The sequence below is a fragment of the Macrobrachium nipponense genome, chromosome 40 (genome assembly GCF_015104395.2).
Source record: "Macrobrachium nipponense isolate FS-2020 chromosome 40, ASM1510439v2, whole genome shotgun sequence".
Taxonomy (NCBI): Eukaryota; Metazoa; Arthropoda; class Malacostraca; order Decapoda; family Palaemonidae; genus Macrobrachium; species Macrobrachium nipponense.
The window spans coordinates 41688603-41716209 of record NC_061101.1 but is presented as its reverse complement, the minus strand read 5'-3'; the positions used below and the strand labels follow the sequence as shown (position 1 = coordinate 41716209).

The window sequence follows — 27607 nt, the reverse complement described above, 5'->3', positions numbered from 1 at the left end:
GAGGACTTTTTAACAGACCACAATGTGAAGAATGTGAAGCGGAGTTTCCTCTTTGGTCATGAAGATGAAGCTCTTGATCTTCTGGCCTGAAGGGGATGTCTTTGCAAGTTAGGAAGGTCTTTAGGCCATCTCAAAGACTGTGACAACAAGTCTAGCGTTGACTTCTTATGCCATGTGCGACACAATGTCATTAACTGTAGACTGTGGGAATAAGTAGTCTTTACAAGAGGCGAGAACAGTAGCTCTGATTCTGGTGCTGTTGTTACCCCTTTTGTGGTATACAAGCACCATAACTCCCTCTTCTTTAACAGGCCCATCGTATAAGAGAAGCTAGTTTCACGAGTACTGTCCTTAATATCCTTGTCCACACAAGAGCTTACTCAAAAGGTGTTTGATACGAAGTCTGCTGGTAGGTTCAAACAATCCTGAATCTTCCAGGCTAAAGCATCCACCAACCCAATCTAAAACGCTGACTACTTCCAAAACTTTTAAAAAGATTGCAATAAAGATTGTTGATTTCAGCTGCAAAAAACATCACCTTGGCCGATAAAAAGCAGATCTCTGAGAAGCGTTAGTGAGAGCCAATAAGTCCCCCTGGGATGAGGCAGCTGCCCCAAAGGAAGGAGCTTCTCCTGTGGTATAAACACGGAATACCTCCAACTAGGCGAAAGTCTAGCAGGAGGAAAACAAAGCAAGACTTTCCTTGCTCTATTTTGAGTGAAAGCCAAGAGTCCATCAAACTAAAAGCCTTCTTAGCAGCAGCAGACAACACCATCTCCAGCAATACAGTGGAAACTCCGTATTTGCGTTCTCAGTATTCATGGACTCACATATTCACAGATTTCTCATGGACCATATCTATCCATTATGTATTTGCAGGAAATTTGCATATTATGGTATTTTTCTGATAATATTCAACAAATTTACTGTTAATTTTCATATCAATTTCATGATTTAAAAGCACTTTTTGTGGATAAAACTATTATAAACACCAGGTACAGGCAGTCCCCAGTTATTGGTGGGAGTTCCATTCTCAGCGGGTGCTGATAAACAAATACCGTCATTAACCGAAACTAGACAATTTATGGCGCTTATGGCACCAAGGTTTGGTTAATGGTGCCAATAACCAGTTAATGGCACCTCTATTAGTTATGTTATGGCCCCATATCTCTATTATCAACACCTTATGGTGCCAATAACTGAAACTCGGGCAATTATGACACTATAATTGCCAATTTTATGGTGCTAGACAAGCGCCATAAAACGGGATTGCCATTAACCGAGCCTTCCGATACTCAGGGACTGCCTGTATAAGCAATTTTAGGGTTTTTCTCTTGAGTTTCAACTAACAAAATAGGCAGTTTTTAAGCATTTTTATAGGGGTTCTAAGTATTCATGGGTGGTCTGGAATGCATCCCCCATGAATACAGAGGGTCCACTGTAACCTGGAAGGATCGGCAGGCTGATTGTTTCTCTACCTATTCCGCTGAAGATACAGGAGAAAAAGAGAAATCTGCTGCAGGATTAATGGCAGGAGGCAGCTCTAAAAGAGCTCAAAATGTCATCCAAGCTCTGCAGGATGGGCACCACTGATGGCTCCAAAGTCGAAGCCTTTCAGTAGTAGGCTGGTGCAACAACTGGCTCTCAAGCATCTACAAATGAGTAGGTACTTGGACGCCATCTTGCATTTGGCAGTCAAAAGAACAGTCGGGCGCTACTGGGCGCTCAGAGGTCAATGAGCGCTTATAAGCTATTGAGCTTTTGGAAGTTGCTGATACAACAGGTGCCAGTGGGCGCTCAGCGCTTGAAGGCATACTAGAACGAGTACAAGAACGTTTTGGACTCCAAAACAAAACACTTCTCATCTACATGCAATGGCAAGAAACATTCCTGGTTGTCCCAGAAGCTACAAGACAGTTCTTTGTGTGCTACTGAGAGACACTTCTTGCTCCTCTTGCAAGGTACCTGAGGAGTGAGAGAAATGTCTATTACTGGCCCTTTCAATGGCCTTGACTTCGTCACTAAACTGCAACTGATGTCTCCCTTCTGGACTAGATGTATTGGAACCTGAGGAAAGACAGGCTATTTCTGAAAAGACATCTTTCCAACGGTTGTCTTTGGCGCCTGAGGGGGTCAACTATTTGTGGGCAGACCCCACTGACCTCCCTAGGGCCTCCAGTATGGCTTCTCCCAGGTTCAGTAGTGTGCCAGGGACCTTCGCCAAGAGAATCGGCAGGACTGGTAGCCAGCTCTTCCACCAACAACTGGACGCACTTGACAACTGTTAACACTGCGGTTTTACACACTCCCAACAGGACAAGAACCAAAGTCCCTAATTGAGCCACAGAATTCACAATTACAGTAGTACCTCAGACTTCGAACTTAATCCGTTCTGGAAAGTTGGTCAAAATGTGAGCTGTTAAAATATGAACAAATACCCCCATAAATATTAAGGGAATCAGGATATAATTTTTTTCCAGCCAACCAAAGTCTCCTTTTTCAATTTTTTTTTCTATTATTAATCTGTTCAAAAGTTAAATTAAGTGTAAAGTAATAATACAGTATGTTATCTAAGTAAAATTTTCAACAAAATTTGTTTCCATGTACGATGTATGAACTGTGGTGAACAGGTGTGTGGCTGGCTGGGATAAAGGGAAGATAGACGGGAATCCTTTAAGGAAACCAAACAAAATGTTGCAGTAGACAAAGTTTGATAAAATAAAATTAATTAATTTTATTCACATTTTACAGGGATAATCAAAGGAATTGATTAATTATGTCAAACACATCAAACTATTGTTGGAAAACAGAATTTAAAATAAACATGCGGATTTTGTAATCAAATAAGTAATAAGTAAAGAATGCAAGTAAGAATAGGAAAGAGATTAACCCTTGAACGCCTATTGGACGTATTAAACGTTGACGAAAATTGTCTGTTTTTTAAATTCGCGGAAAAATAGTTATAGGCCTACTTGGGGAAAACTTTTGAATCACACACCTTGAGGGATGGTGGGAGTTCACGAATCAAGCTATTGTTTTGTTTACAATCGTTACCCAGGTGCGGCATTGTCGTAATGTTTGCACCATTTTAAATTAGCCGTTACATAAAGTTTTATATATGAAATTGTGCGCAATTTTACGTAGAATACAACTAACAATGATTGAAGGTTGCAGCTTTTCTCATTTTCGAAATATTTGCATATAAATCACGATTAATAGAAAAAAAACCACGTTCGGTCAACTTTGACTCTACCGAAATAGTCGAAAAATGATATTGTCATGATACAATAGTTTTATACATACTTACCTGACAGATATATACTTAGCTATAGACTCCGTCGTTCCCGACAGAAATTCAAATTTCGCGGCACACGGCTACCGTGGTAGGTCAGGTGATCTACCGCCCTGCCCTGGGAGGCAGGACTAGGAACCATCCCCGTCTTCTAATCAGAATTCTTCTCTTCCACCTGTCTCCTGCGGGGAGGCTGGGTGGGCCATTAATCGTATATATCTGTCAGGTAAGTATGTATAAAACTTTATTGTATCATGACAATATCATTTTTATACATTCAACTTCCCTGCCAGATATATACTTAGCTGATTAGCACCCATTGGTGGTGGGTAAGAGACAGCTAACTACTGAAATAGACAGGTAAACAACATATGTTGTAGGTATTAATAAACCTTGGTTCCTACCTTATTAGGCTGAAGACTTCGTGGCTACTGCCTTGGAGTCTGCTTCGCCTCAAGAGCCTCAAGCGAGATATTGATCTATGGCTAAGAGTTCTTGTGGGTCAGCCAATGGGGTCTTATCCACTTACTCGGCAGAGCCTAAAGGCCTTTGTCATTGGGTGCTATTCCACTAACATGACAATACACCTTGTTCAAGGAGCACAACACCGATCCCGATCACCTGATCCTAACATCCATGTTAGTTCTAAGATTGCAAGGAGTAATCCCCGAACTCCTTACAAACAACCAAAAACTCGAAACATAAATACACGTTCATTTATAACAAAATAAAAAAAATAAAAAATAAAAATTTTGTACCCCCCTACTAGCAATGACACCAGCCGCCCGTGCGACATCAGTACGCTTGCTAATAGGAAACCAAGCACATATCTGACAAGAGGTTTATGTACATTAAAGATAAAAATTTTAAGGATCAGTCTTTGCTCCAAGACCCAGAACTGTACCTGCTGATACAAATGGACCTAGAGAGAAGCACTTCTCATAAGTCACTTTCACATCCTTCAGGTAATGAGACGCAAACACTGAATTGCACCTCCAATATGTAGTCTCAATGATATTCCTGAGAGACATATTCTTTTGAAAACGCCAGGGACGTTGCTACTGCCCTCCCACCTCATGAGTCTTAACCTTTAGAAGACCGAAGGATTCATCCGAGCAGTTCTTGTGTGCATCAGTAATCACGCTTCTCACAAAGAAGGCCAAGGCGTTTTTAGACACGAGTCTTTTGGGTTCTTCCACACAGCACACCAAGACCTTGTTGACATCCTCCATCTGATTCTTTCTCTCTAAATAAAATTTAGAGCTCTAACTGGACAGAGAGACCTCTCTGTCTCTCTGCCTACGAGGTTAGATAGGCCTTTTACCTCAAAGCTTCTGGGCCAAGGTTTAGATGGGTTCTCGTTTTTTGCCAGAAACAATGTCTGGAACGAACAGATAGCCGCATCTCCTTTGAATCCCACTGTGGAATCCAGAGCGTGCAACTCGCTCGTCCTCTTGGCCGTCGCGAGAGACAACAGGAATAAGCATTTCCTAGTGACATCGCGGAAGGAAGCCAGCATGTAGAGGCTCGAATTTATCTGAGGTAAGGAATTTCAGGACCACGTCCAGATTCCAACTAGGTGTTCTAGGAGATGCTGATTTTGAAGTTTCAAAGGACCGAATCAAATCATGTAGATCCTTGTTCTCTGCAATCTCTAGCCCTCGATTCCTGAATACTGAAGACAGCATGCTTCTGTATCCTTTGATTGTTGACACGGAAAGGTGCGATTCCTCTCTCAGAAAAAGGAGGAAATCGGCAATGTTAACTATAGAGGTACTGGAGGAGGACAGCTTCTTACTCTTACACCACCTCCTAAAGACTTCCCACTTCGATTGGTATACTCTTCTCGTTGAAGATCTGCGGGCTCGAGTGATAGCGCCTGCAGCCTTGCGAGAAAAACCCCTCGCTCTGACAAGTCTTTCGATAGTCGAAAGGCAGTCAGAGCGAGACCGGGGTAGGTTGTGATGAAACCTCTCGAAGTGGGGTTGTCTGAGTAGATCTGCTTTGCTTGGTAGAGATCTGGGGAAGTCCACTATCCACTCCAGTACCTCCGTGTAACCATCTTGGGCTGGCCAAAATGGGGCTATGAGGGTCAACTTCGTGCCCTTTGAAGCTACGAATTTCCTGAGTACTTCCCCCAGGATCTTGAACGGGGGAAAGGCGTAGGCGTCTAGGCCCGACCAATCCAGGAGAAACGCGTCTATTGCAAAGGCTCTTGGATCTTCCACTAGAGAGCAAAAGATCTCTACTCTTTTGGAGAGGAACGTAGCAAACAGGTCTATGTGAGGCCTCCCCCACAGGGACCACAGACTTCGGCACACTTCTGTGTGTAGAGTCCACTCTGTTGGAAGGACCTGATTCCTCCTGCCTTAGTCTGTCCGCTCTCACATTTTTTATCCCTTGCACCCCAAATCTTGTGACGGAGAGTTATGCCTCTTTTCCTCTGTCCAGGTGGAACAGGTCGTTTTTGTTAACTGATAGAGGGAGAATGAATGAGTCCCTCCTTGCTGCGTACGTAAGCCAGAGCCGTGGTGTTGTCCGAGTTTATCTGAATCACCCCGCCTCTGACTATCTCCTCGAAGACTCTTAAAGGCTAGGTGTATGGCTACTAGCTCTTTGCAATTGATGTGCCAGGACACCTGTTCCTTTGTCCAGGTGCCTGACACTCCCTTGCTCCTAGCGTCGCTCCCCATTCCCGACTCCGAAGCGTCGGAAAATAACACTTGGCTTGGGTTCTTGCAGGGCAAGTGACACGCCTTCGTTCTTCTGAAGAGGAAGGATCCACCACTTTAAGTGATTTTTTATCTCTTGTGGAATCGGGAAAGTGTCCTGAGAGTTGTCCCGTCTTCCAACTCCACACCTCTTTCAGAAAAAAACTGAAGAGGGCGAAGGTGAAGCCTCCCCAGAGAGAAGAAACTTTTCTAGCGAGGACAGAGTCCCTAAAAGGCTCAGATAATCCCTCGCTGAACTGCTCTCTCTCTCTCTAAGAAGCTCGAGATTCTTGACAAACCTCGAGTGATTCTCTCTCGCGAAGGAAATACCCGAAAACCCCGAGAATCCATCTGAATCCCCAGATAGACCAAGTTCTGGCTGGGGATCAGTTGCGACTTCTCGAGGTTCACGAGTAATCCCAGCGATTCTACCATATTTCTTTTTGTTTTTATCAGTAGGTCCATCAAAGCACTGAATCTCCGACTTGGCCCTGATCAGCCAGTCGTCTAAGTAGAGGGAGATGTTTATTCCCTCTAGGTGAAGCCATCTCGCTACATTCGCCATCAGGTTGGTGAAGACCTGTGGAGCTGTAGACAGGCCGAAACACAGAGCCCTGAACTGAAAAATCTTGCCTCCTATCATAAATCGAAGATATTTCTTTGACGAGTGGTGAATGGGAAACGTGGAAAATATGCATCTTGCAAGTCCAGAGAGACCATCCAGTCTCCTGGACGAAGTGCTGACCATTACTGAGGCGGACGTTTCCATACGGAACTTCTTCTTCTGAACAAAGCGGTTCAGAGCGTTTACGTCCAGTACTGGTCTCCACACCCCCGATGCCTTTGGTACTAGAAATAGGCGATTGTAAAATCCCGGGGAGAGTGGATCCTGTACAAGTTCGATGGCCTCCTTTTCCCACATTTGCTCCACCATTTGAAGGAGAGTATTTCTCATTACAGGGTCTCTGTACCTCGCTGACAGTTCCCGAGGAGTAGAGGTTAGGGGAGGACTGTCCTCGAAGGGGATTACGTATCCTTTCTTTAGGACTGAAACTGACCAAGGGTCGGCTCCCCTTTTTGCCCAGGCTCCTGCAAAGTTCAGGAGTCTGGCGCCTGCTGGTGCTTGGAGGATCATCAAGTCACTTTCCTTTCTTGAATGGCCTGAAGGAAGACCTTCCTCTCTTATCAGAGCTCTTCTTCCTGGAAGGGGGACGAGCCGTTGCACCTCCACGAAAGGGCTGCTGAGGAGGACGAGAGTCCTTTTTATTCGTCGACACTACAGGACGACTCTTCTTAGAAGTTTGGACAAGGAGGTCTTGTGTCGCCTTCTCAGTTAGCGAGCGAGATATATCTTTCACCAACTGAGAAGGAAACAGATGATCTGACAGAGGGAGGGTGAACAATAACGCTGTCCTCTGGCTCGGAGAAACAGCTTTGGATAAAAGGGATCCATAAACTGATCTCTTCTTTAGAAGACCAGCACCAAACATAGGAAGCAACTTCTCCCGAACCGTCTTGTACCGCCTTGTCCATGCAAGACAGGAACGCTATGGAGAATTTCGGGTGGGGTTTTTAAGAAATTCCGGGTCCTTAAGATTTATTAGCCAGAACTCCGAGAGACCAATCCAGAAAATTGAACACTTCTAAAGTGATGAAAAGTCCCTTAAGAAAGTGGTTCAATTCTGAAATGCTCCACGTAGATCTGACCGAGACTAAAGAGTGTCGTCTGGAGGCATCCACTAGATTCGCAAAGTCAGCGTCTGCCGATGCAGGAAGAGAAAGACCCATAGTCTCTCCTGTCCCGTACCAAATACCTCTCTTTCCATGGAGTTTGGAAGGAGGCATGCAGAATACTGTTTTTCCCAACTCTTTCTTAGTGCCCATCCAAGAATCCAAAGATTGGAGGGCCTTTTTCATTGAAATCGCAGGTTTCATTTTCAGGAAGGACCGGAGGAGGATTTCACAGTAGTCGTACTCGAAAAGAGAGAACGAGGAGAAGGAGGAGCAGCTGACTAAGAGAGTCTCCAAACTCTTGCAGTAACAAGGAGGCTAAAGTCTTGTAGTTTGAGAGTCCCTCATTTGTAGGAAGCTCGTCATCAGACAACTCACCTCCAAACCCTGATCCGAAGAAGGAGAAAGCTCTCGCTTGGAGGAAGAGTCTTTCCAAGACCTCCTAGCGATCTGAAGGAGAGGAGCTTCTGTTTGGAGAAGAGTCATCGATTCCAGATACGAGTCTATTCGGATCTTGCCTCATGGAAGAACTCCGACTCCTATGCCCCATGCCTCCCCCCCCCACCCCATGGCTCCCGACTTCCTGCCATCCTGACTCCTGCCTCCTGACTCCTGCCTCCTGACTCCTGACTCCTGACGCCTGGACTCCTGACGCCTGACTCACGACTCCATGACCTCCTGCCTCCTGCCTCCCAGACTCCTGACTCGCCTGCCTCTGACTCCTTAGCCTCTTGACTCCTGGCTCTATTGCCTCCTGGGCTCCTGCCTCCTGCCTGGGTGACTCCTCACTCCCTGGCTCTTGGCTCCTGCCTGTTGGGAGACTCCTCGCGCACCTGGGCTCATTGCGGCCTCCATGCCTCCTGGGTGAACTTCTCACCCTCCGGGCTGGTGGCCCAGGAACGCCTGATCGGCTCCTCGACAATATGACTAAGAGTCTTGCGCTTAGATGACTCCTTACGTTTGGTTGACTCCTCGCTCTTGCTAGGAGCCTCACCTCGAGTAGGAGCATCGATCCTGGCGGCAGGTACCTCCACACGTCTGGAGGACCTTTTGATAGGAAGGGAAGTGTCTTTCCTTCGAGGAGGCTCCTTTGAAAGCACTCCTACCAAAGACGATATCTGTTCCTGCATGGAAACTAGAAACCTTTTAGTAACCTCCTCTTTATCCTCTTCGGGAGGAGGAGAAGGAGGAGGGGAGGAGTCCATGGGCTCCACCTCCTGACTCCTTCTAACTATGGGTGACAAAATGGCTCTTTTTGCCCTCTTAACCTCCGAAGGAGACTCCTCAGGGAAGTGTTCCGGGCTCGAGTCAATAGTCGGAGCCTTCCAACTCCTCTTCAAGTGGTCGCGAGCGATCCGAATCCCTCCAATCACGTCTAGGAGACGAAGACCCCGACGATTAAAAACAATCACGCAGGAACGCTTTTACAATAGCGATCCCTGGCAGTCTGGGGTGTCACAGAAACTGCCGAAGGGACACCTGATCGGTGGGGATTCTCCACAACCTCCTTACGGTTTTTGACATTCCTTCTCCTCTGGGCATGTGAGCTTGGAAGAGGTCTAGACCTGGGAGCGTTGTGGAGGCGACCAGATGCCCCCTCCACTACACTGGGGGACACTCACATCACTGTCCACTGTAACATCACTAGCCTTACCTTGCAGGGCAGCCATTTTGTTTTCCATGATCTTGAAGGCTGCTTTAGATCCGCAAGTTCTTTCACCGAATCTACAGGATCTGCAATAGGTGAAGAGGCTGAAAGGAAGGAGAAGTAGCATTCTTACCATTGGGGAAGATCCCAAACTAGGAACTAGTTCATTCGATCTAGAACTACTCAAACTTCTAGAAGAAGCTTTCCTCACTCTTTCTCTTTCTAACTTTTTCAAATAATTAGTTAGATTCTTCAACTCTCACTCAAATTCTCACATTCCTTGCAAGTATTAGTGAAAGAACATTCATACTCCCTGCAACCCTTGCATTACGGTGTGAGGGTCTACCGCAGCTTTCGGCAACCTCACCTTACAGCCTACATTCACACAAACGTCTCACATCCATTCCAGCGTCAGACATTTTTAAGAAAAATCCAAATCAAGTCCACAAAACAGTCCACAAAAGCGTATGCCAATCCAACAATCCAGATACGTCACCAAAAGTCGGTCAAGAAGATCAATTGCCAGTGAAAAAAGAAAATCCAATCGAGAACAACCAAACCAAAAACAATGTTGACGGTCCGGGCGACAGAAGAATTCTGATTAGAAAACGGGAATGGGTTTCCTAGTCCTGCCACCCAGGCAGGGCAGGGCGGTAGTATCACCTGACCTACCGGTAGCGTGTGCCGCGAAATTTGAATTTCTGTTGGGGACGACGGAGTCTATAGCTAAGTATATATCTGGCAGGGAAGTTGAATGTATAAAAATGCAATTGTATGCTAAAACTCTTACATTCTAGTAATATTCAGTCATTTATCTTCATTTTGAAATAAATTCGAAGTCTCTAGCACAAAAATAATTTTAGATTTATGGTGAATTTAAAAAAAAAACTTTCTTTCCCCTCAGCGCGCGGATTCTCTTGCCACAAATCTCCGAAATGCGTACGTCCCATTCTCGGAATATTTGCTCAGTTTCATATTAGGAGTTTTCATACATAGTTTTATATGAAAATGCGTGCAATTTTATGTAGAATACAGCAATAAATAATTGAAGGTTGTAGCTTTTCTCATTTTCGAAATATTTGCATATAAAAAAAAATATTAAAAAAGTTCGACATTTGGTCACTTTAACTCGTCCGAAATGGCCGAAAACTGCAATTGTAAGCTAAAACTCTTACAGTATAGTAATATTCAATCATATATATCTATTTTGAAACAAATTGGAAGTCTCTAGAATAATATTTAGATTTATGGTGAATTTTTGAAAAAAACATTTTTTTATGTCCGCATGTTAACCATTCATGCATCATTTTGTGATAATATTTTCTCTGTGTTGCTTTGATCGTTTTACAATGCGTTATGTACCAAAATGATCGCAATTTAGTGTACAAAATAACGAAAAAAAATTAACTTGTTAGCTTTAACCCTTTTGCTCACAGCGTGATTTGAATTACAATTAATATATGAAATTTTGTTTTCGCGCTATTATATCACCCATTCCCATGATATATAGATGATAAGATATTTTTTTTCATTTCTGATGGTTGCATACTAAACTTCAGGCAATGACAAAAAAAGGAGCCAAAAATGAACTCTTAATCTTGAAAACTAAGCACACTGATTTTTTTCAAAAAAAATATTTTTTCGCCGCTTCAGTGCTCACTCTGAGACCCCCTCGGCATACGGGAGACGATTTTTATTATACCCCTTTCGGCGTAAGGAGGGTTAAGCAACTTAACCCTAAACGCCGAGCCTCTATTTCAAAAGTGTCTGTCGTATGCCGGTGGCATTCAGGAATGAGCGCCGAAGCGGAAAATTTTTTTTTTTTCAAAAAATCACAGCATGCTTAGTTTTTAAGATTAAGAGTTCATTTTTGGCTCCTTTTTTTGTCATTGCCTTAAGTTTAGTATGAACCATCAGAAATGAAAAAATATCATTATCATATATAAATATTGGAATATATGACTGCACGAAAAAAAATTTCATATATAATTGTATACAAATCACGCTGTGAGCTAAAACGGTTAAAGTTAATGAGTTATATAACAAATAGTAAAACAATCAAAGCAATACAGAGAAAATATTATCACAAAATGATGCATGAACTTGTAACGTCCGGACATAAAAACAAGATTTTTTCTAAAATTCGCGAAGCACGCGCGGCTGGGTAACGCTTGTAAACAAAACAATAGCGTGATCCGTGAACTCCCAGCATCCCTCAAGGGGCGTGATTTAAAATCTTTCGCAAACTAGGACTATATACCTATTTTTCCGCGAATATTTAAAAAAAACATTTTGTAGTCAACGTACTGTACGTCCACTTGGCACCCACAGACAATTTTAGTCGACATACAATACGTCCAGTCGGCGTTTAAGGGTTAAAGCTTCTGAGGCTTCAGTAGTGTAGTAATTTTTGTGATGACGTATAACCCTCTCTCTCTCACATAATAAATTCTCAATGAAATATGAATTATTTTATTACAACTTTTATGTACAACATTAAAACAAATAATTCCATTAATACATCAGTTTCTTATAGCAACTAAATTATTTTCCTAAATAATTCTCTCGGTAATCCGAGTCATCAGCCGATTGATTCTCAGAGCATAAACAAAAGACAAAAATACTACTTGATTACTATATTTTGCTGTATTTAAAACATTAATAATATAGTGTGGTTACTGTAATTAGTACAGTAAATAATTTTTTATCATAAATGTACTGCCGTGAAGCCTTCGAAGGGGGAGGTGAGGAGGTGGCAGACAATGACGACGAAGAGAAAGGTGACAACACCTTCAACTTCCTCTTCAATAGCTTCTGCAGGATGGAAGTCAGGGTTCCCCAAGGAACATCCGCTAAACTGGTACCAGGAGCAGTGCTGGTAGCAGAGCCAGGTCCTGTCACAGGAACAGGGCCAGGTCCAGTGGCAGGAGCAACGGCAGGCAAGATGGGAAGTACAGCTGGCACTGACATCTGTCATCACCAAGGGGGACAGGGCTGATGCAGGAAACCTGAACATCAACAATGGTGGCACAGTGAAACCAGAAGGAGGAGGCACTGGGGGTGTAGGAAGGTGGAGCAATGGCATTTGCTGTTGAGCACCCATCCATAGTGGGGAGGAGATGCCTGTGGAATTGAGTCCAAACCAGGTGTGGAGGAGCATGGAGGAGCATAGTAGCCAGGCTGGGTCATGGTTCCTGGTGGTGGCGGTGATGACAGTGTGGGTAAAAGCACTGGTGGATGCTCTGTTCAAGTGAGCCAGCAGAGCTTCTAGTAAGGGCGGTCCCATGAGCCCGAGGGAAGACCATGCTTCACCTAGCCCAGACACCTCCAGAAAAAAAGTTGGGTAAAGGGGAGGATCCCTTCTCACTCTAAAGGAGGACCTTTGAAGCAAGAAAAGGCTCTAACAGGAGTGTTACCAAGGTCCATAGCCACTGCCACCCCCTCCTCTTTCCCCTTTGGCTCATTGGAGAAGGAAGCGAAGAGAGAGGCCTCCCTTGAAGGGGTGGCAGAGAGCACAGGACGGTTGCCGGGAGAGAGGTGGGAAGATGGATTAGCTATCGTAGTTTTTGTTGGGGGCGTACCAACCCCTACCACAGATTTAAGCTTTCTAACATATCTCCTCCTCCAAGCAAACTTCCCCCACTGGGATGTAGACCAAAGGGAACACTGCACACATCACTTCAAACCATCACACTCATTGCCCTTGGCAAGGAACACAGAGGGAGTGCAAGATCTACACCTACAGTTGTGCGGATCTTGCCGCACTTCTTGCCATCTACCTCAGGGCAATGGTTGACTGGGGATTCATTACAGACGCTTATACAACCAATTATTTACAAACAGTAAAAGGAGAGAAATCCCACCGGGATTGAAGAATTGACGAAACCAGCGAACAACAGTCAGGTAGAGAGCAGTGAAAACACGTCTACTCCTCCTCCCCCCCCAAGACAACAGCTGAAAGCAAATTGGAATGTTTACATCCCAGGTCGAGGGGAATACAAACAACCAGACTGGTAGTTAACAACCAAACCACCTTGTTTGAAGATTTCAATGGCAATGTCCAGGCTATGCCTCAAGCATTTCCTATTGTTAAGGACCAACGGTTTGTGTATTGTGTAAGAACAAAAAATCTAAAAACATACAATGAGTGTTTCCATAGGATTCAGATGTGTACTCTAAAAACAGAAGATATGAATAATGAGTTACCTTTCTAACTATAGAGTCGTCATTCTGGACCTTTTTGGTTACTGAAGTAGTGGTTTTGCCAGCCAGTGCCGATTCAAGCTGGTTGAAGGGCAGCGGGAGGTAGTTGCACTGTTGAAAAAATTTTCTCCACTCTGTTATATATGCCTTAAGGAGAGCTTGATCCTCATGCTGGTCCAGGACACGCTGCAAGACAATACAAATTAGTTTAGAGCAGCTATACTAAATTCAATGCAACTTAATATTCCCAAAATGCTGTATAAAGCCAATATGAAAACCCCACTAAGATGTAAACAAACAAATATAATCTTGAATAGGTATCACCTATTTCATTGTCTTGATAACACAAAAACCAATGCACCACATTATTTGCAAAGGCAGTCCCCAGATATCGATTGCCTTGGTTATTGGTGGCGGCCTCAATTATCAGGCATCCGATTTTATGGCACTTGTCTAGCGACAATGACAACTGAATTTTCAGCGCTGATCCCTGCTTATTGGCACCAATCCTCGGTTATCGGCACCGATCCCCAGTTAACAGTGGTGCCAATCCTAGGTTATCAGACCCAATACCGAGGATCAGTGCCAATATGTAACAAGGGGATCATGCTATTACCGCTGATTTTAAGTTATCGTCATGCCATCAACGGACTGCCTGTACATATATATACTGTATAAATATGATGTTTTTATAATAAAGCAAGGTTTTAATTATACTTACCCAGTAATTACATAGCTATAGTTCCTGTTATTCACAGCAGTAGATTCAAAATTTGCGGTAGCGACACCAATAAGTGTGTAGCTGACAGTCTCGCCCCCCTAGCGAGAAGGTTAGGAATGACAAGCCAATTAGCTCATTCTGTTTATGCTCATGTCCATCAGCAGGGAGGAGGGAGGGCTCTGATGATATAATTACTGAGTAAGTATAATTAAAACCTTGTTTTATAATAAAAACATCATTTTTAATCATGCAACTTATCCAGTAATTACACAGCTGATTCCCACATTGGCAGGAGGTGGGATAAATTGGCACACACTACTCTAAAGCTTCAAGTCATTTAATGAATTAGAAAATAGATAAACTGCTAGCATTGAAACAATACTTGTTGTCCCTTGTTAGTTACGAGAGCTTGCAGTAGAGACTACCTCTGGTGGTGCTCAACTTAACCTCTAGTGGCACAGCAGTAAAGCCAAGGGTCACCTCTACAGTAGTACCTCAGGATATGAAATTAATCCGTTCCGAAGTGACCTTCGTAACCTGATTTTTCGTATCTTGAACTACATTTACATGTAAATGCCTAATTTGTTCCAAGCCCTACAAAAACACCACAGTTAAATTTTATAAAGTTAAATTGACCAATAAACAATGAAATACAAAAATTTGGACCATTCAATACCTAACTTAACTGTGATTACCTGTAAATAAAGTTTATTAGCGTACAGGGTACAAGAAATACTGTACATACATGTACGTACATATGTAGTAAAATGTGGAACCTTACCTTTTGAGTGAGGCGATCCCTGAAAGTGGCGACAGAGGAGGAGGACAAATGGCAGAAAACATGAACACTGAACTTTAACGAAACACATTAAAAAAAAAATGGCAGAAACATTAAACACTAAACTTTACGAAACACATTAACAAATGGCAGAAAACATTAACACTTCTTGATTATCTCCATCTTCGTTCTCCATAGAAAGCATCCTCTTCTTTCCGTGAACTTCAGCAACATTCTCAGGACCCATGGCTAATAAACGTAAGTAATTAAGTTCACACACAACACGATAAAGTAACTTACAGTACAACGAAAGCAAAATCACTAGCACGAATTTACGTTAACAAACGAAATATATGTGAACGAACTAATTCCAGTGTTTACGATAACACTGCCGCAAACAATGGTCAAGGAACGCCTTTACATAGAGGCATGATGTGACAAATGCTGACCAATAGGAGAGCAGAATCTACGGCGGTGACTAGCATCAGGAACCAAGGGTGGAGAGTGGGAGGATGGTGGCGAGCTACTCAGTTGGCGGAGCGTGAGTTTTGAAATTGTTCCCTTTTTCTTTTCCGGTGGTCAGGGCGAATCTCGGGACTTTACAGTAACCCCCTTTCATAACCTGAATTATTTTCGTATGCAGAGGCAAAAAAATCTTTGTATTTGCTTTCGTAACTTGAATTTTTCGTAAGTTGGGACTTTCGTATGTCGAGGTTCCACTGTACTTAAGGGGGAGCCTTGTAGCAAGGTTGATTCCAATTGCTCAAAAGGACTACAATTTGCCCTTGCCCTGGGCACAGTACCGTAACAAAAAACCACCCAGCTTATTATGTCGCCAACACTAAAGTATAACCCAAACCCCAACCCATCCACTATAAGTGTCGGGTGCTCTGTGTACATTGTAACTTCTTGGCTCCCTAAACTTCGATCCTTCACTACCAAGTGAAGGTTCGGACAATATGAGGGAATCCTATGCTCTCTTCCTCGATACCATGCCAGTGATTAAAATTTTCAAGGTACTGCCTAAATTTTAACACTTCAAAAAATTCTCTACGCTATGAGAAATGATGAATGATCATACTACCAGTAGGTCGAATGTGAAAGGGATGTATGAGATACATATTACGTATGTCTTGAAAGATAATGAGGTAAAGGTTGTACATAATGTCATTAGCTTTGCTAAAAGGATGCAAATGCTCCTCTTAAATCTGAGTCTCAGAAGACTAGCACCAAGAACCAAGATGTCCTAATCCGAGGACTAGATGCATATGTACTTGCCATAACATCTTGGGTTGAATCTGGTCTGGGCTTCTGTCCTAGGAAATACCAGACCACCTAGCCAGACAGACTTCCATTCTTCTCCCTGCCGTAAAGCACTTCCAGCTCTGATAGAACGGGATTTGCACTCAACTGTAGTTATCGTCCAGAGTTCCTATAGAAGGAGCTAGTTCTGCTAAAAAACAACACTCTGTATAAAGATTTTGCTTCTTGCAGCTTAATTCATCTGCCATGACGTAGAATTTCCCTTGTATGAACTTTGTTAGGATTCCAGTGCGGTTCCTATCTGTCCATAACAGAAGGGTTCTTGCCACTTCGCAAAGAAAAAAAATGCGTACCTCCCAGTTTCTTTATGTAAAATAGGGCTGTCCGAGCGGACAGTTACTACTTTATTGCGGACCAGGTCCACAACTCCAACAGCACTCGGTGGATAGCCGCAATTCTTTCAAACTTATGTGCCACTCTCTCTGTTGAACATCCCATGTTCCCAATACTCCGTTTTCTCCCAGGAGACCTCAGCCTGGATTGGATGCGTCTGAATAGAATACCAGGTTGGGGCTCATAGGGGAAGAGACTTCCCTTCTCATAGCCTGTCTTCTGGTCGCCACCAAGACAAGTCCTCCTTTACTTCAGATGTTGCCTGGAACACAAATGAGTCTGGAAATTTTTTTCCCTTCCAGTTATCTTTTGGAAGAGCTGGAGATTCCTCATGTGAGACTCCCACCAAGATACAAACTGTTCTATAGAGGCTAGGGTGCCCAGCAGGTTCCACCATTCCTTTGCTGGGCAATCTTGAAGGGCTAGCAAATGTCCACCTACTAAAGGCACGGACTCCACTCTTTTGGGGTGGGGTGGGGAGGAAAAGCCCAAAAGCAACCAAGTCTATCCTCATCCCCTAATAGACAAAATCCAGACAGGAGACTAACTGTAATTTCCTCAAGTTTATCAGAAGTCCCAACTCCTGCCAATGATGGAATTTTCTGCACATCCTCTGTGTACTTCTTCTCTGAATGTGACTGAAGAAGCCAATCGTCCAGGTAAAAAGACTTTTATCCCGACTAGTTGCAACCATTTGCAATGGGGCTAAGATGTGAGTACCAAACCTTTGTGGGGCTGTCAAAAGCCCGAAGCACAGAGCCCTGAATTGGTACTCTCTCTGAAGACAAAACGTAGAAACTTCTTTGAGTCTTGGTGAATTGGGATATGGAACTATGCACTGTCCATATCGATGAACACCATCCAGTCCCCTTGATGAAGGAATAACAAACCAGTCTGATTCTTTCTATTATGAATTTTGTCTTTAGACAAAAACAATCAGTGCTTACATCTAACACAGGCCTCAAGCCCGCTGAGGCCTTGGGGACTTACTAATAATCAGTTGTGAAATCCTGGAGTTAGTGGACTATCACTAACTCTATGGCCTTCTTCTGCAAGTGACGAAACTTCTCTTGACAGGGCAATAAATGTCTCAATTCTGAATTTTCCAAGTAGGCTAAAGCTGTCGGAGAGCTGTATAAGGGTGGAACGCTCTTGAAAGGAATGTTGTAGCCTTCTCTCAACACTATATGATCCAAGGTTCTGCTCCTCTTGCTTCCCAGTTCATCCACACTGGCAGAACCTTGCTCCTGCAGGTGCCCGGAGGACTGCCCCTTCACTTAGCGGGGATTTTGGAGAAGGATTTCCTAATGGTTCGAAGGATTGATGCATACTCTTCCCCCATCTAAGGGAATTACCTAGACTCCTAGAGCTTCCCTTGCCATGAAACAGCTGAGCGCATGTGGAAGGAGAAGGGCGAGTTAGTAGTGGTAACACGAGAACACTTGGTTGAGTGAGAGAGACGTTCTGGGGCTGACTTCATCTAAAGGTCAGAAGATACCTGAATCACTGTATCCTCAGAAAAAAGGTGTTTACTATCTAGAGGAGGGTAAAGAAGGGTAGACCTCTGCATCTGATACACTCCTTGGTGGTGAAAGAACACAAGTTCTCTCATCTTCAGAATGCTCAATGTAAAAGGAGAAGACAATTCCAGGGAACAGTCTCTGATACCCTTATCCAACCGAACATTCCTTGATTTCGGCCCAAAGCTCCAACAGTCCAATCAAGGAAGCCCACTACTACAACCACACGGAAAATAATCTTAATAAGATTGTCTAATTCCGATGCCAAAAACAGAATCACAAGCGAAAACGGGAAATGAACCGGGTAAAAGGCCGACAGAGGGCAACTGTGACTCTCACCCAGGCAGTTAAGAAAAAGACTGAACGCGGTGGCGTGGGTGCCTGGTCCTTGACCAGTTTTCACCCGATATACGCAGACGTTGCCAGATCTAACAAGATTCCTTGGTTTTCATCTGCGATTTAACCGGATCCAACTAAGCACTAGAAAACTATCCTATTGTTAAGACCGAAGGTTTGTTCACGTATGAACATTATTTGTCTGTCGAAAGATGTGACAGTGGGAAATTAAATTCAATCTTTCCCTGTTCCCTCTTTCAGAAAGCCAAAGGTTAACTTCCTTCATTGCCTAACAAGAAGAAAAGGAAAGAACTAAATAAACAACTTAGACAAATCTACTTGATTATCTCCAAAATATAAAGACACTGGCGATGTTGGAGCTACTGGCAAGAAGGAGTCAGAAAAACTTGCTAGAAAATAGTGAGAAGGTGACTTGTACCTAGGTCGTAGGAGGGGTCTCCTTAGCTCCTTCTCCTTCCGCCAAAGAAATGGGGAAAGGACGTTTATGGCTGGATAGAAGGAGCTGTATGCTTCATGAAGCCTTGGCAAGAACAAATCTGAAGAATTCGCTACAAAGTAGTAAAGTAGCGAATTGTAGGATGTTGGAGACAACTCCTTATCCTCTTCTTCAGCCAATGAAAACGGCGACAAGTTTGCTTCAGGTTGAACAGTACGTACAGAAGACTTCATAAAAACCCAAAATACTGTCCAACTTATTTTGAATGGTTGTAATCGAAGGATCTGAGACAGCCATAACTTGTGACTGTCGGTAAGACAGAAGATGTAAGCATTGTCGATGGTTGTAGAAAAACTTCCTACTGATCCAGTTACGCCCACTGGGTGCTTGGACACTTGTGGAAGCTCAGGCGCCAATGGACGCTCATGCGCTAATGGACACTGAGGCGCCAATGGACACTTGAGAGCCAATGGATGCCCGGGCGCTAATGGACGCTCGGAAGCCACTGAACGTTCGGGCGCCAGTGTTAGCTCTTGAACCAGTGAGCGCACTTGAAGAAGAGGTAAAACATGAGCCAGCAAGAACTCCTGCACCAATGAGCGCTCAGCCGCTTGTAGAAGCCGAGGCGCCAATGGGTGCTCATCTGCTCTTGCACCAATGGGAGTTCTTGAGTTACTTTAGATACAGAAGGCAGGACCAAGTCACTTCCTGCTTGAGAAGGACACACAGGCACCAAAAGATGCTTAGTTGACGTACACTTCTTAAGAGCTAGACTTTAATAGAGGAACTATCTGAAGTAGGGAGCACAGGAGGATAAAGGTCTGTCACCAATATACACTCAGAACTTATCCTGCATGCAACTTCCTTGAATATCAAAAGAGCATATCCTTTCATTACACTTATCCTCTAAGCTGTCGTCACCATGTGAAAAGCATTCTGGACTGTCCCAGAAGCTGCAAGAAGGACGTTGGTCCTCTTGTAACACACTGGCCTTCTTAGGAGGGACAAAAGGTGACACATTACAAGTCCTCCTTTACAGTGGCCGAGGCTCAGCAATAAAACGCCATTAGTGCCTGGTGACAACTCCTCAGAGTTCAACCCACTCATGGAAAGACGAGACACTTCCTTATACTAGATTGGCCTTTCTAATGGCGTTCTGTCGCGACATGACAATTTGTCCAAAATTGCATTTTTCCTAACTATACAAACCTGAGGTCCTTTTACATAGGAAGGTACTAGCGGCAGCTGGATAGGTCATAAGCTTTCGAACAAGGGGTTCGGTAGTTAACTGCTTGTCCGACAGGCGCGCGCGCGCGACTGGGAGGTAAACAAATCACTTTTGCTTTTGGCCCAAGCAAAAACTGCAGAGTGAGGGGTGGCATGAGGTGGGGAACTATGTGTAAAAGGACCTCAGGTTTGTATAGTTAGGAAAAATGCAATTTTGGACAAATTGTCATTTGTTCCGACACGGCATACAAACCTTCGGTCCTTTTACAATAGGAAGACTCACTTCTTGTGGGAGGAATCTGAGTCTTTTGTGAACAGACTGGTGTTCGCCCAACCTTGGAATGCCTCCCTGGTCGTAAGAGCGAGGGAGGGATCCAAGCCTCTGTCCGATTGATCGGGGTGTGCACCGCAGGATCAATGGTCAGACCTCTGGACCAAGTACTAATGAGAGAGGCAAGCGTATCTCTTCGTACCAGCAAACAAGAACAAGTTCCTATTTGCAAGAGGCAACATAAAGTTATGGTTTGTCTCTTGTTGGCATCCACTTCCCCCCCCGCCCCCCTTGTAGGAGGAAGTGGTGGATATTCGCTCCCATCCATCCCTAGTGAAAGGGATAGGAATGGGGCTCTGTCGAGTAGGTCACCGGCATCTCGTCCTTATCCAGCAAGGTGATGACCGAATCCCTCTACCCACAGGTAGAGGGGGAGAAAAAGATAGGAAGAGAAGCCAGTCACTCTCTCATTCACTTATCTTTCTTACAGTCCACCAGGACTCGATGCTGTTCAGCCTGCTAGGGTCTGGGTTAGCTACACAACGTGTTGAGCAGCCACCACGGGTCCTAAGGAAAACGATCCAAGGACCTGTGGGCAATATCCAAAAGGTAGAAGGAGGTGCCAGTGGTCTGGTTGTACCAGACCCCTGCCTTCAGTACCTGCGCCACGGAGAAGTTCTTGTGTAACTCGAGGGAGTGTACTTCTAGGTCATCTTGGTGCTGACGAAGAGTCTTCAACACTCAGCCTGGGATGTCGAGTTTCTTCAGAAAGCGCGGTCGCGCTTTCACAGGACAAAGCAGCATCTCCTTCGCATCGAAAGGCGGTGAAGTCCATTAGGGAGGGGATTGTGAAGGACTCTAACCGATCGTCAGGAACCGAAGGGTTCAGAGTCTTCGCTACGAATTCGGTAAGAAATCGAGCGTCACGAATCCCCATCCCCTGGATGCTTGACTTTGCAGGAAAAGTCATGCAATTACCTCAGAGGAAAAGAAGGGAATGGTCGTATGACCTATCCCTCTTCTCGACTTCGGTGATGTCCTGTACCCATACTGTGGTAATCCGTCTGCAGCGAAGTTGTTCTTCTCGGTAGTGGATAGGACACCGACACTCAATGGTGGGTGTCGATGGTATGGGTACTGTGACAAGCCGTTAGGACGAAGAAAAGACTGTTATGGAACAACCGAACTAAGTCCACAGCAAAGTTCGTAACAGACTTGGGCGCTCTGACAGCTGCCGACTGACTGCGTTTCGGTAGGAGGCAAGTTGTCCAAGCACCCGAGCAAGTCACGTGACCTTCGCCTTAAAAGGGTTATGCCAAGAGACTAAACAAATAATTTGTTCGTCGCCGATGCCAGAACGGCAAGGTGATGACTCTCTTAAGGCATGTGCCCAACAGGCGAAAGTCAATTGCCTTCTAGAGACCGAGGTCCCTGATGGCAAGATATCTCATAGTATAGTTGATTCTCGGCTAAGGAGGAACAACACTATGTGTCGTTGAAGACGAAGGTGTACAGAAAATGCAACCTACGTCTTCACAGCTGAACCGAGAGAAGGATTCTCAAGATTCTGAACCTGTGCTACAAAGACTGAGAACGCTAACCGCTATTCATTGCTGTCCGGTGAGGATCGTAGTTGCAATAAAAGCGGAGCGCCTTTCAGTAATGAAGACAGGGAAATACTGCCATGAAGAACTGCTTCTCATGGGCTGAACATTTGTGAAGTAGAGCTGTCAGGTCGGAGAGTAGGCGATGTCTTCTGACATATCTGTTAATTCGGGGCGAGCAATGAATAATTGCACACCTACGAATACGAGATATTTTGAAGACAAACTCAGATGTCTGCAAAAATCATTCGCATTATCGCGGTGCGATGCAGCGGGTGACTAGTACAGACTTCTGTTACCGTGCGGTAAACAGAAAGATGAAAGAGTCCAAGAGATATCTCTGTTGAAAATTCTCGCAATGTCGAAGGCGATGAAATCGAGCGTCACAGCAGTAGATGGTCCTTCATTATTGCGAGAATCCCCGTTAATCAGAGACCTAAGTCCATGATTGTTGGGCAGAGATACGTTCGGTAGTCAATCAAACCAGGGGAGAGAGACGTAACCGACCGTGCATCTCCGAGACCTAGCTGATACTGAGCCGCTATCAGGCAGTTCAATACGCAGTAGCTCTCGGTGACTCGTCATCCTGAGTTGCCAGGTAATCCATTATTCCACGAAGGAATGCGTTCGGCTAGAACCATCGAGCATAAAGAATACGCTCGAGCAATTATATTTAACCGAAACGGATTTCGGTAAATACAAAAGCTGATTGGTGTTGTCATGCCAATACCAAGTATCTAAAATCGAAACTGATAACTGCTGGGAGGTTGCAGGCAACCCCGAGTTGCAGTTCAATTAAGATACAATTCATCTCGGTCACAAACCGTAGAGTTAACTACGGTATGTGCCTACCCCCTCGACAATTCAACTGTTAAAAGAATCATGTCGCGAGGGTAATATACGTAGTATATTTGTAGGTTCTGTACCACGACCTCCATCCTAAATTCTTTTCCTCTCGAGGAATGAGAATAAGGATTGGAGATCGACCGCCTTCGTTCTCTAGTCAAGAGAGTGAAGGAGAAGTCTTCCCAAAGGAAAGCTTCAATGGTGAACAGAATACCGAAGACGATAGTTAAAGCCAAACTGGAAGTTCACCCGTCCGTCTTCTCTATTCCAGGTTAATCGCCTACTTGTGAGATACTATTGCTTTCAGCAGCAGTCTTCTTTCCAAATGCTAGAAATTAACAGGGAATTCAAGCATAAGCGAGGTTCCCGATTATCGTGTAACAATTATCGGGATTCTCGCTCACTTTGGACCGTGGTCTCGCCTAAGTGTTTGGAGATCGTAAAAAACTCGAACACTCTGAGTGCGCTAGAAATTCCGTAGAATTCTAAGCACTCTGCGAAACCCCCCACCGAATTCGCTTCAAACGATATCGGCTGGTGATCCTCCCAGATTCCCGTAGAAATCGAGAAAGGGGCAGGATCCCTCCTCAACGGACCGGGGTCCCCCCTACGTCAGGTAGGACCCGAAGGTCCCCCCAGTAGCGCAGCCCCTAACGTGGGATCTTACAGAGAAATCTCTGTAGGATCCCTCCCCTTTCCCTCGTAGCCGTAAGGAGAGAGGGAATGGGGGAGGAATTGGATACTGGCTCGCCTTCCCAGCGGAACTAGCAGTTGGAGAAGAAAAGGAGCAGCCATCGCCTTACGGCGATGGCCTCTCAGAGCCTGGGAAAACGTATCGTCAGGAGAAAAACGTTTTTTCCCGAGGAGGGTTACGAACTCATACTGTAGGTAAGGGTCTGCCGCCACTGTGAACGTCGTCTGGGTGGGTGGGGCTGATCGACACCTGACAGGAGGAGAGCCGATAACCTGTCCTCCGACTCATTCCAGTCCTCGTCGAGGGTCGAAACCTCAGGAGGACCGAAGGGGTATTCAAATACGGTGTCCGAAGACACGTAGAAACGCCTCTGTCGCAGTAGAGGAGGTGAAGTAGCTTGTTCGACCGGCCAGAACTGAGAGAGCCTTCTTGTCCGGAGACGAGAAGACTACCTGGTTCAACACAGTCGGCAAGCTCCGATCGCGGCAGACCCACCGTCGATTTGGGTTCCCTCTCGGGCCCCAAAACGACTCGAGCCGAGACGTGGCTCGCTGGTGGGAGCGGCGATCCTTCCCCGAGGTCGTTGTGCTGACGAATCAGCGCCATAACCTCGGCAAAGTTCCTCTGGATCTCGGAAGTCACAGCATCTTGCAGAGTGGGACCGTTAAGCCCTTCGAACAAGAGCATATTCCGAGAACCTTCCTCCTAAGAAGGGGGAACAGCGACAGCCCTCTCGTCTTCTCCATCCACTTGCGCATACGTCCTGGCCGGTCCAAGAACCGCTGCCTGGCACGTAGGGCGTCGTGGTGGGATCATGAGGGGCGCACCCCTCACGATCACTCCTCAATACCTCGCTCCTCCCGGTGTAACCCGAGGAGGTTGAAGGTACGGGAGAGGCAGACCTGACGCTCCCTCCTCGCTCGCTGGCAGAACCAGCAGGCTTGGAGGGCTGCAGGCGATCGTCAACCCGCGGTGGCGATCAAGCTGCAGGCCTGGTCGAACCGTCTCGCTGTGGAGAACGGCTGGACTGAGCACAGCGGCCCCGATCTCGAGTGTCAGAAGAGCTGGTGCTGGTTGCCGTACCCGATCGCTCTCTGTGAGAGCGACGGTCAGGCGACCTGCAGGCTCCACTGTCACAGTGAGACCGGTGCTTGTCCTCACGGCACGTCACGTCGCTGGTTCCAGCCGTGGCTGGCACCGGCGAACGGAGGACCTCTTCCCAGCCTCAGCCCGTGGCCGGTCGTGGACCGTCACGTCCCCGGGGGCCAGCTGGTCGCCGCGAGAGCGAGAGCTGGTCTGGTGAGAGTCGCGTGAGCGGCTGTCACCAGTCTTCCGCCCCGTGCCGTGAACCTGACGCTGAGCGGACTCAGAGGTCTGGTTCCTGGCTGCACGGTCGCTGGTAGGCGACCGTACACTCGGTACAGTCCCGCGAACGAGAGGCGAGACGGACCCTGATGCAGTGGCAGAACCACTGACACCAGGCGAGGAAGTACCGGTGTTAGCCGGTACCCTCTGGTCCCCGTAGTCTTCTTCCTTGCGGAAGAAGAGACGGGCCCCGCTCCCGAAGGAGCAGGAGGACCAGCGGAAGGAACCCTCACCCGTCCCACCGAGGTGAGACGGGTCCCGAGAAGCTCCCGAGGGAGAACTTCTTAGGAGGGAGGAGGCAACCTTCTTCTTCCTCGGCTGTGAAGCCTTAGAAGTCGAAGGGGAAGAGGTGGCAGCCGACGACGATGAAGAAGATGAAGACGACGACGACGACACCTTCCTCCTCTTCTTCGTCAGCTTCCTCAGGACAGACGTAAGATCTGCTATCCAGGGCGGAGCCGGGGCTGCTGTAGCCGAAGTTCCACAGGGGCCCGGACGCACCTGTACAGACAGACCAAAGTCTGGGGTAGTACCGAAACCACGAACCAGGGGACGACTGTCAGCAAGGTATGGGCATCTCAGGAACAGCAGGCACAGCCAGCACAGCATCAGTAGGGACAGCCAGCGCAGCAACGGCAGGGACAGCCAGCGCAGCAACTGCAGGGACAGCCAGCGCAGCAACTGCATGGACAGTCAGCCCAGAATCGGCAGGTACGGCAGGCAGCACCGGAAACACAGGAAGTGGAGCAGCAGCCAGCAACATCCTGGTACCGGCGGCAGGTCCAGGGGCGAGCTCTAGGGCAGCGGAAGTGTGGTCGCGGCAGCGCGGCAACCACGAGCGGCGGCGGCAGCACCCCCCTCTCGGTACGGCGAACGGCACTTCACAGCGGCTGTAGGCAAGACTGTTACCACGTGAGGCGAGTACACCAGGTGAGGAGGGACGTCGTCACCTGGAGCGTGGTCACCACTCCATGGTGACCGCAGTAGGCCCAGACATAGAACCGCAGCCCCTGGGACACTAGCACGCCCTGCAAATGGAAGGACGCCCATAACCTCACCAAGGTCCACCCTCGTGGCAGTAGCACCTGCGGAAATAACAGTAGTAGCGATTAGTGGGGGCGGGGGGGAAGTCCCCTCGCGCGGGGGGGGGAGCCCTCTTCCGAACGAGGAAGACCCCGAATACAATTGTACATCGGGCACCGAGCGCCCTCCCCCGCGCTCGACGGGTCGGGGCGACGGAGAAGAACGCAGATAACCTCCCCCCCCCAAGGGGAAGGGCCATCTGTGGGAGCTGAGCGGGGGGGGGGGGGGGGGGGGGGGGTCTCGTTCCCCACCCCCGCACAGCACCCATGTACCCAACAATAATAATAAGAGCCCGAGAGCAATCGTGCCCTCGGCCCGAATGCAAGGGCATAAGGATCAATTCCCTGACTGAGCGGAACTTGAACCAAATAAATATTGATGCAATCAAATAATAAAAGGAATAAAATGAAAAAGAATCTTGCATTACGATTCACTTCACAATGAATAAGGGCTCGGATCGAGCGCATTTGCGCCCTCGGTACCGAGCGCAAGGGTAAAAGGATCCATTCCCGATTATGAATGGAAACCTTGATCCATAATGAATTGATGCAATCAAAATATATATGAAAATGAAAAAGAATACTGCGCTTGCGATTTCACTTCATACAAATAAAAAGGGGAAGGATCAATTCCCGGGAAATAGCGGAAACATTGATCCAAGTAAACAATGCAATCTCAATAAAATATGAAAATGAAAAAGAACTGCACTTGCGATTTCACTTCATTCAAATAAAAAGGGGGAAAGGATCAATTTCCGGGTAAGCTCGGAAACTGATCCAAATGAGTATTGCTACAATCAAAAATAATATATATGAAAATGAAAAAGAATACTGTACTTGCGATTCCACTCCATACAGAATAAGTTTTCGTGCCGAGCGCATTCGCCTCGCTCGGCAACGAGCTAACAGTCAAAAAAAGTCAAAAAAAAAAAAAATATAAATGAAAAGAGCACTTACTTACGATTTTCATCTACACATTTTCCAACCCAAAATATACGCTCGGAGCGAGCGCTCTCCCGCCTCGGCACCGAGCATACACAATACGAGGATCATTACTGGGAAATTGAATTCCCGCACTTACGCCCTTCAGTCCCGGCACTCGGGTAATCGGAGGGCGTGGTGAAACCAAGATCCTTTAATTCACAATTGAATTCAATGGAAATAAATATGAAATGATTGTACTTACAATTCAGTTTCACTAGATAAATAGAAAGAAAAACACAACCATGCGAAAGCAACGACGATGAAGCGGGCAGAGGAGCGATGATACACGTCCACACGCCAGCAGGCCGAAAGCAAAAGTGGTTTGTTTACCTCCCAGTCGCGCGCGCGCGCCTGTCGACAAGCAGTTAACTACCGAACCCCTTGTTCGAAAGCTTACGACCTATCCAGCTGCCGCTAGTACCTTCCTATTGTAAAAGGACCGAAGGTTTGTATGCCGTGTCGGAACAACTGGGATTTAACA

General features: G+C 46.0%; 2 protein-coding genes across 2 annotated transcripts in view; one reads left to right on the top strand and one right to left on the bottom strand.

Moving 5' to 3' along the window:
- Positions 1-27607, top strand: part of LOC135212115 (cullin-5-like) — a 278450-nt gene that overhangs the window by 24076 nt on the left and 226767 nt on the right. The gene's annotated exons all lie outside the window — the stretch shown is intronic.
- Positions 1907-27607, bottom strand: part of LOC135211787 (cullin-5-like) — a 78576-nt gene continuing 52875 nt past the window's right edge. Inside the window, exons 4-6 of the mRNA XM_064244998.1 lie at positions 13525-13771; positions 12338-12505; positions 1907-2067 (exon numbers count right to left, since the gene is read on the bottom strand). Coding sequence (XP_064101068.1) covers positions 1907-2067; positions 12338-12505; positions 13525-13771 — 576 coding nt within the window. The remainder of the gene's footprint in view (positions 2068-12337; positions 12506-13524; positions 13772-27607) is intronic.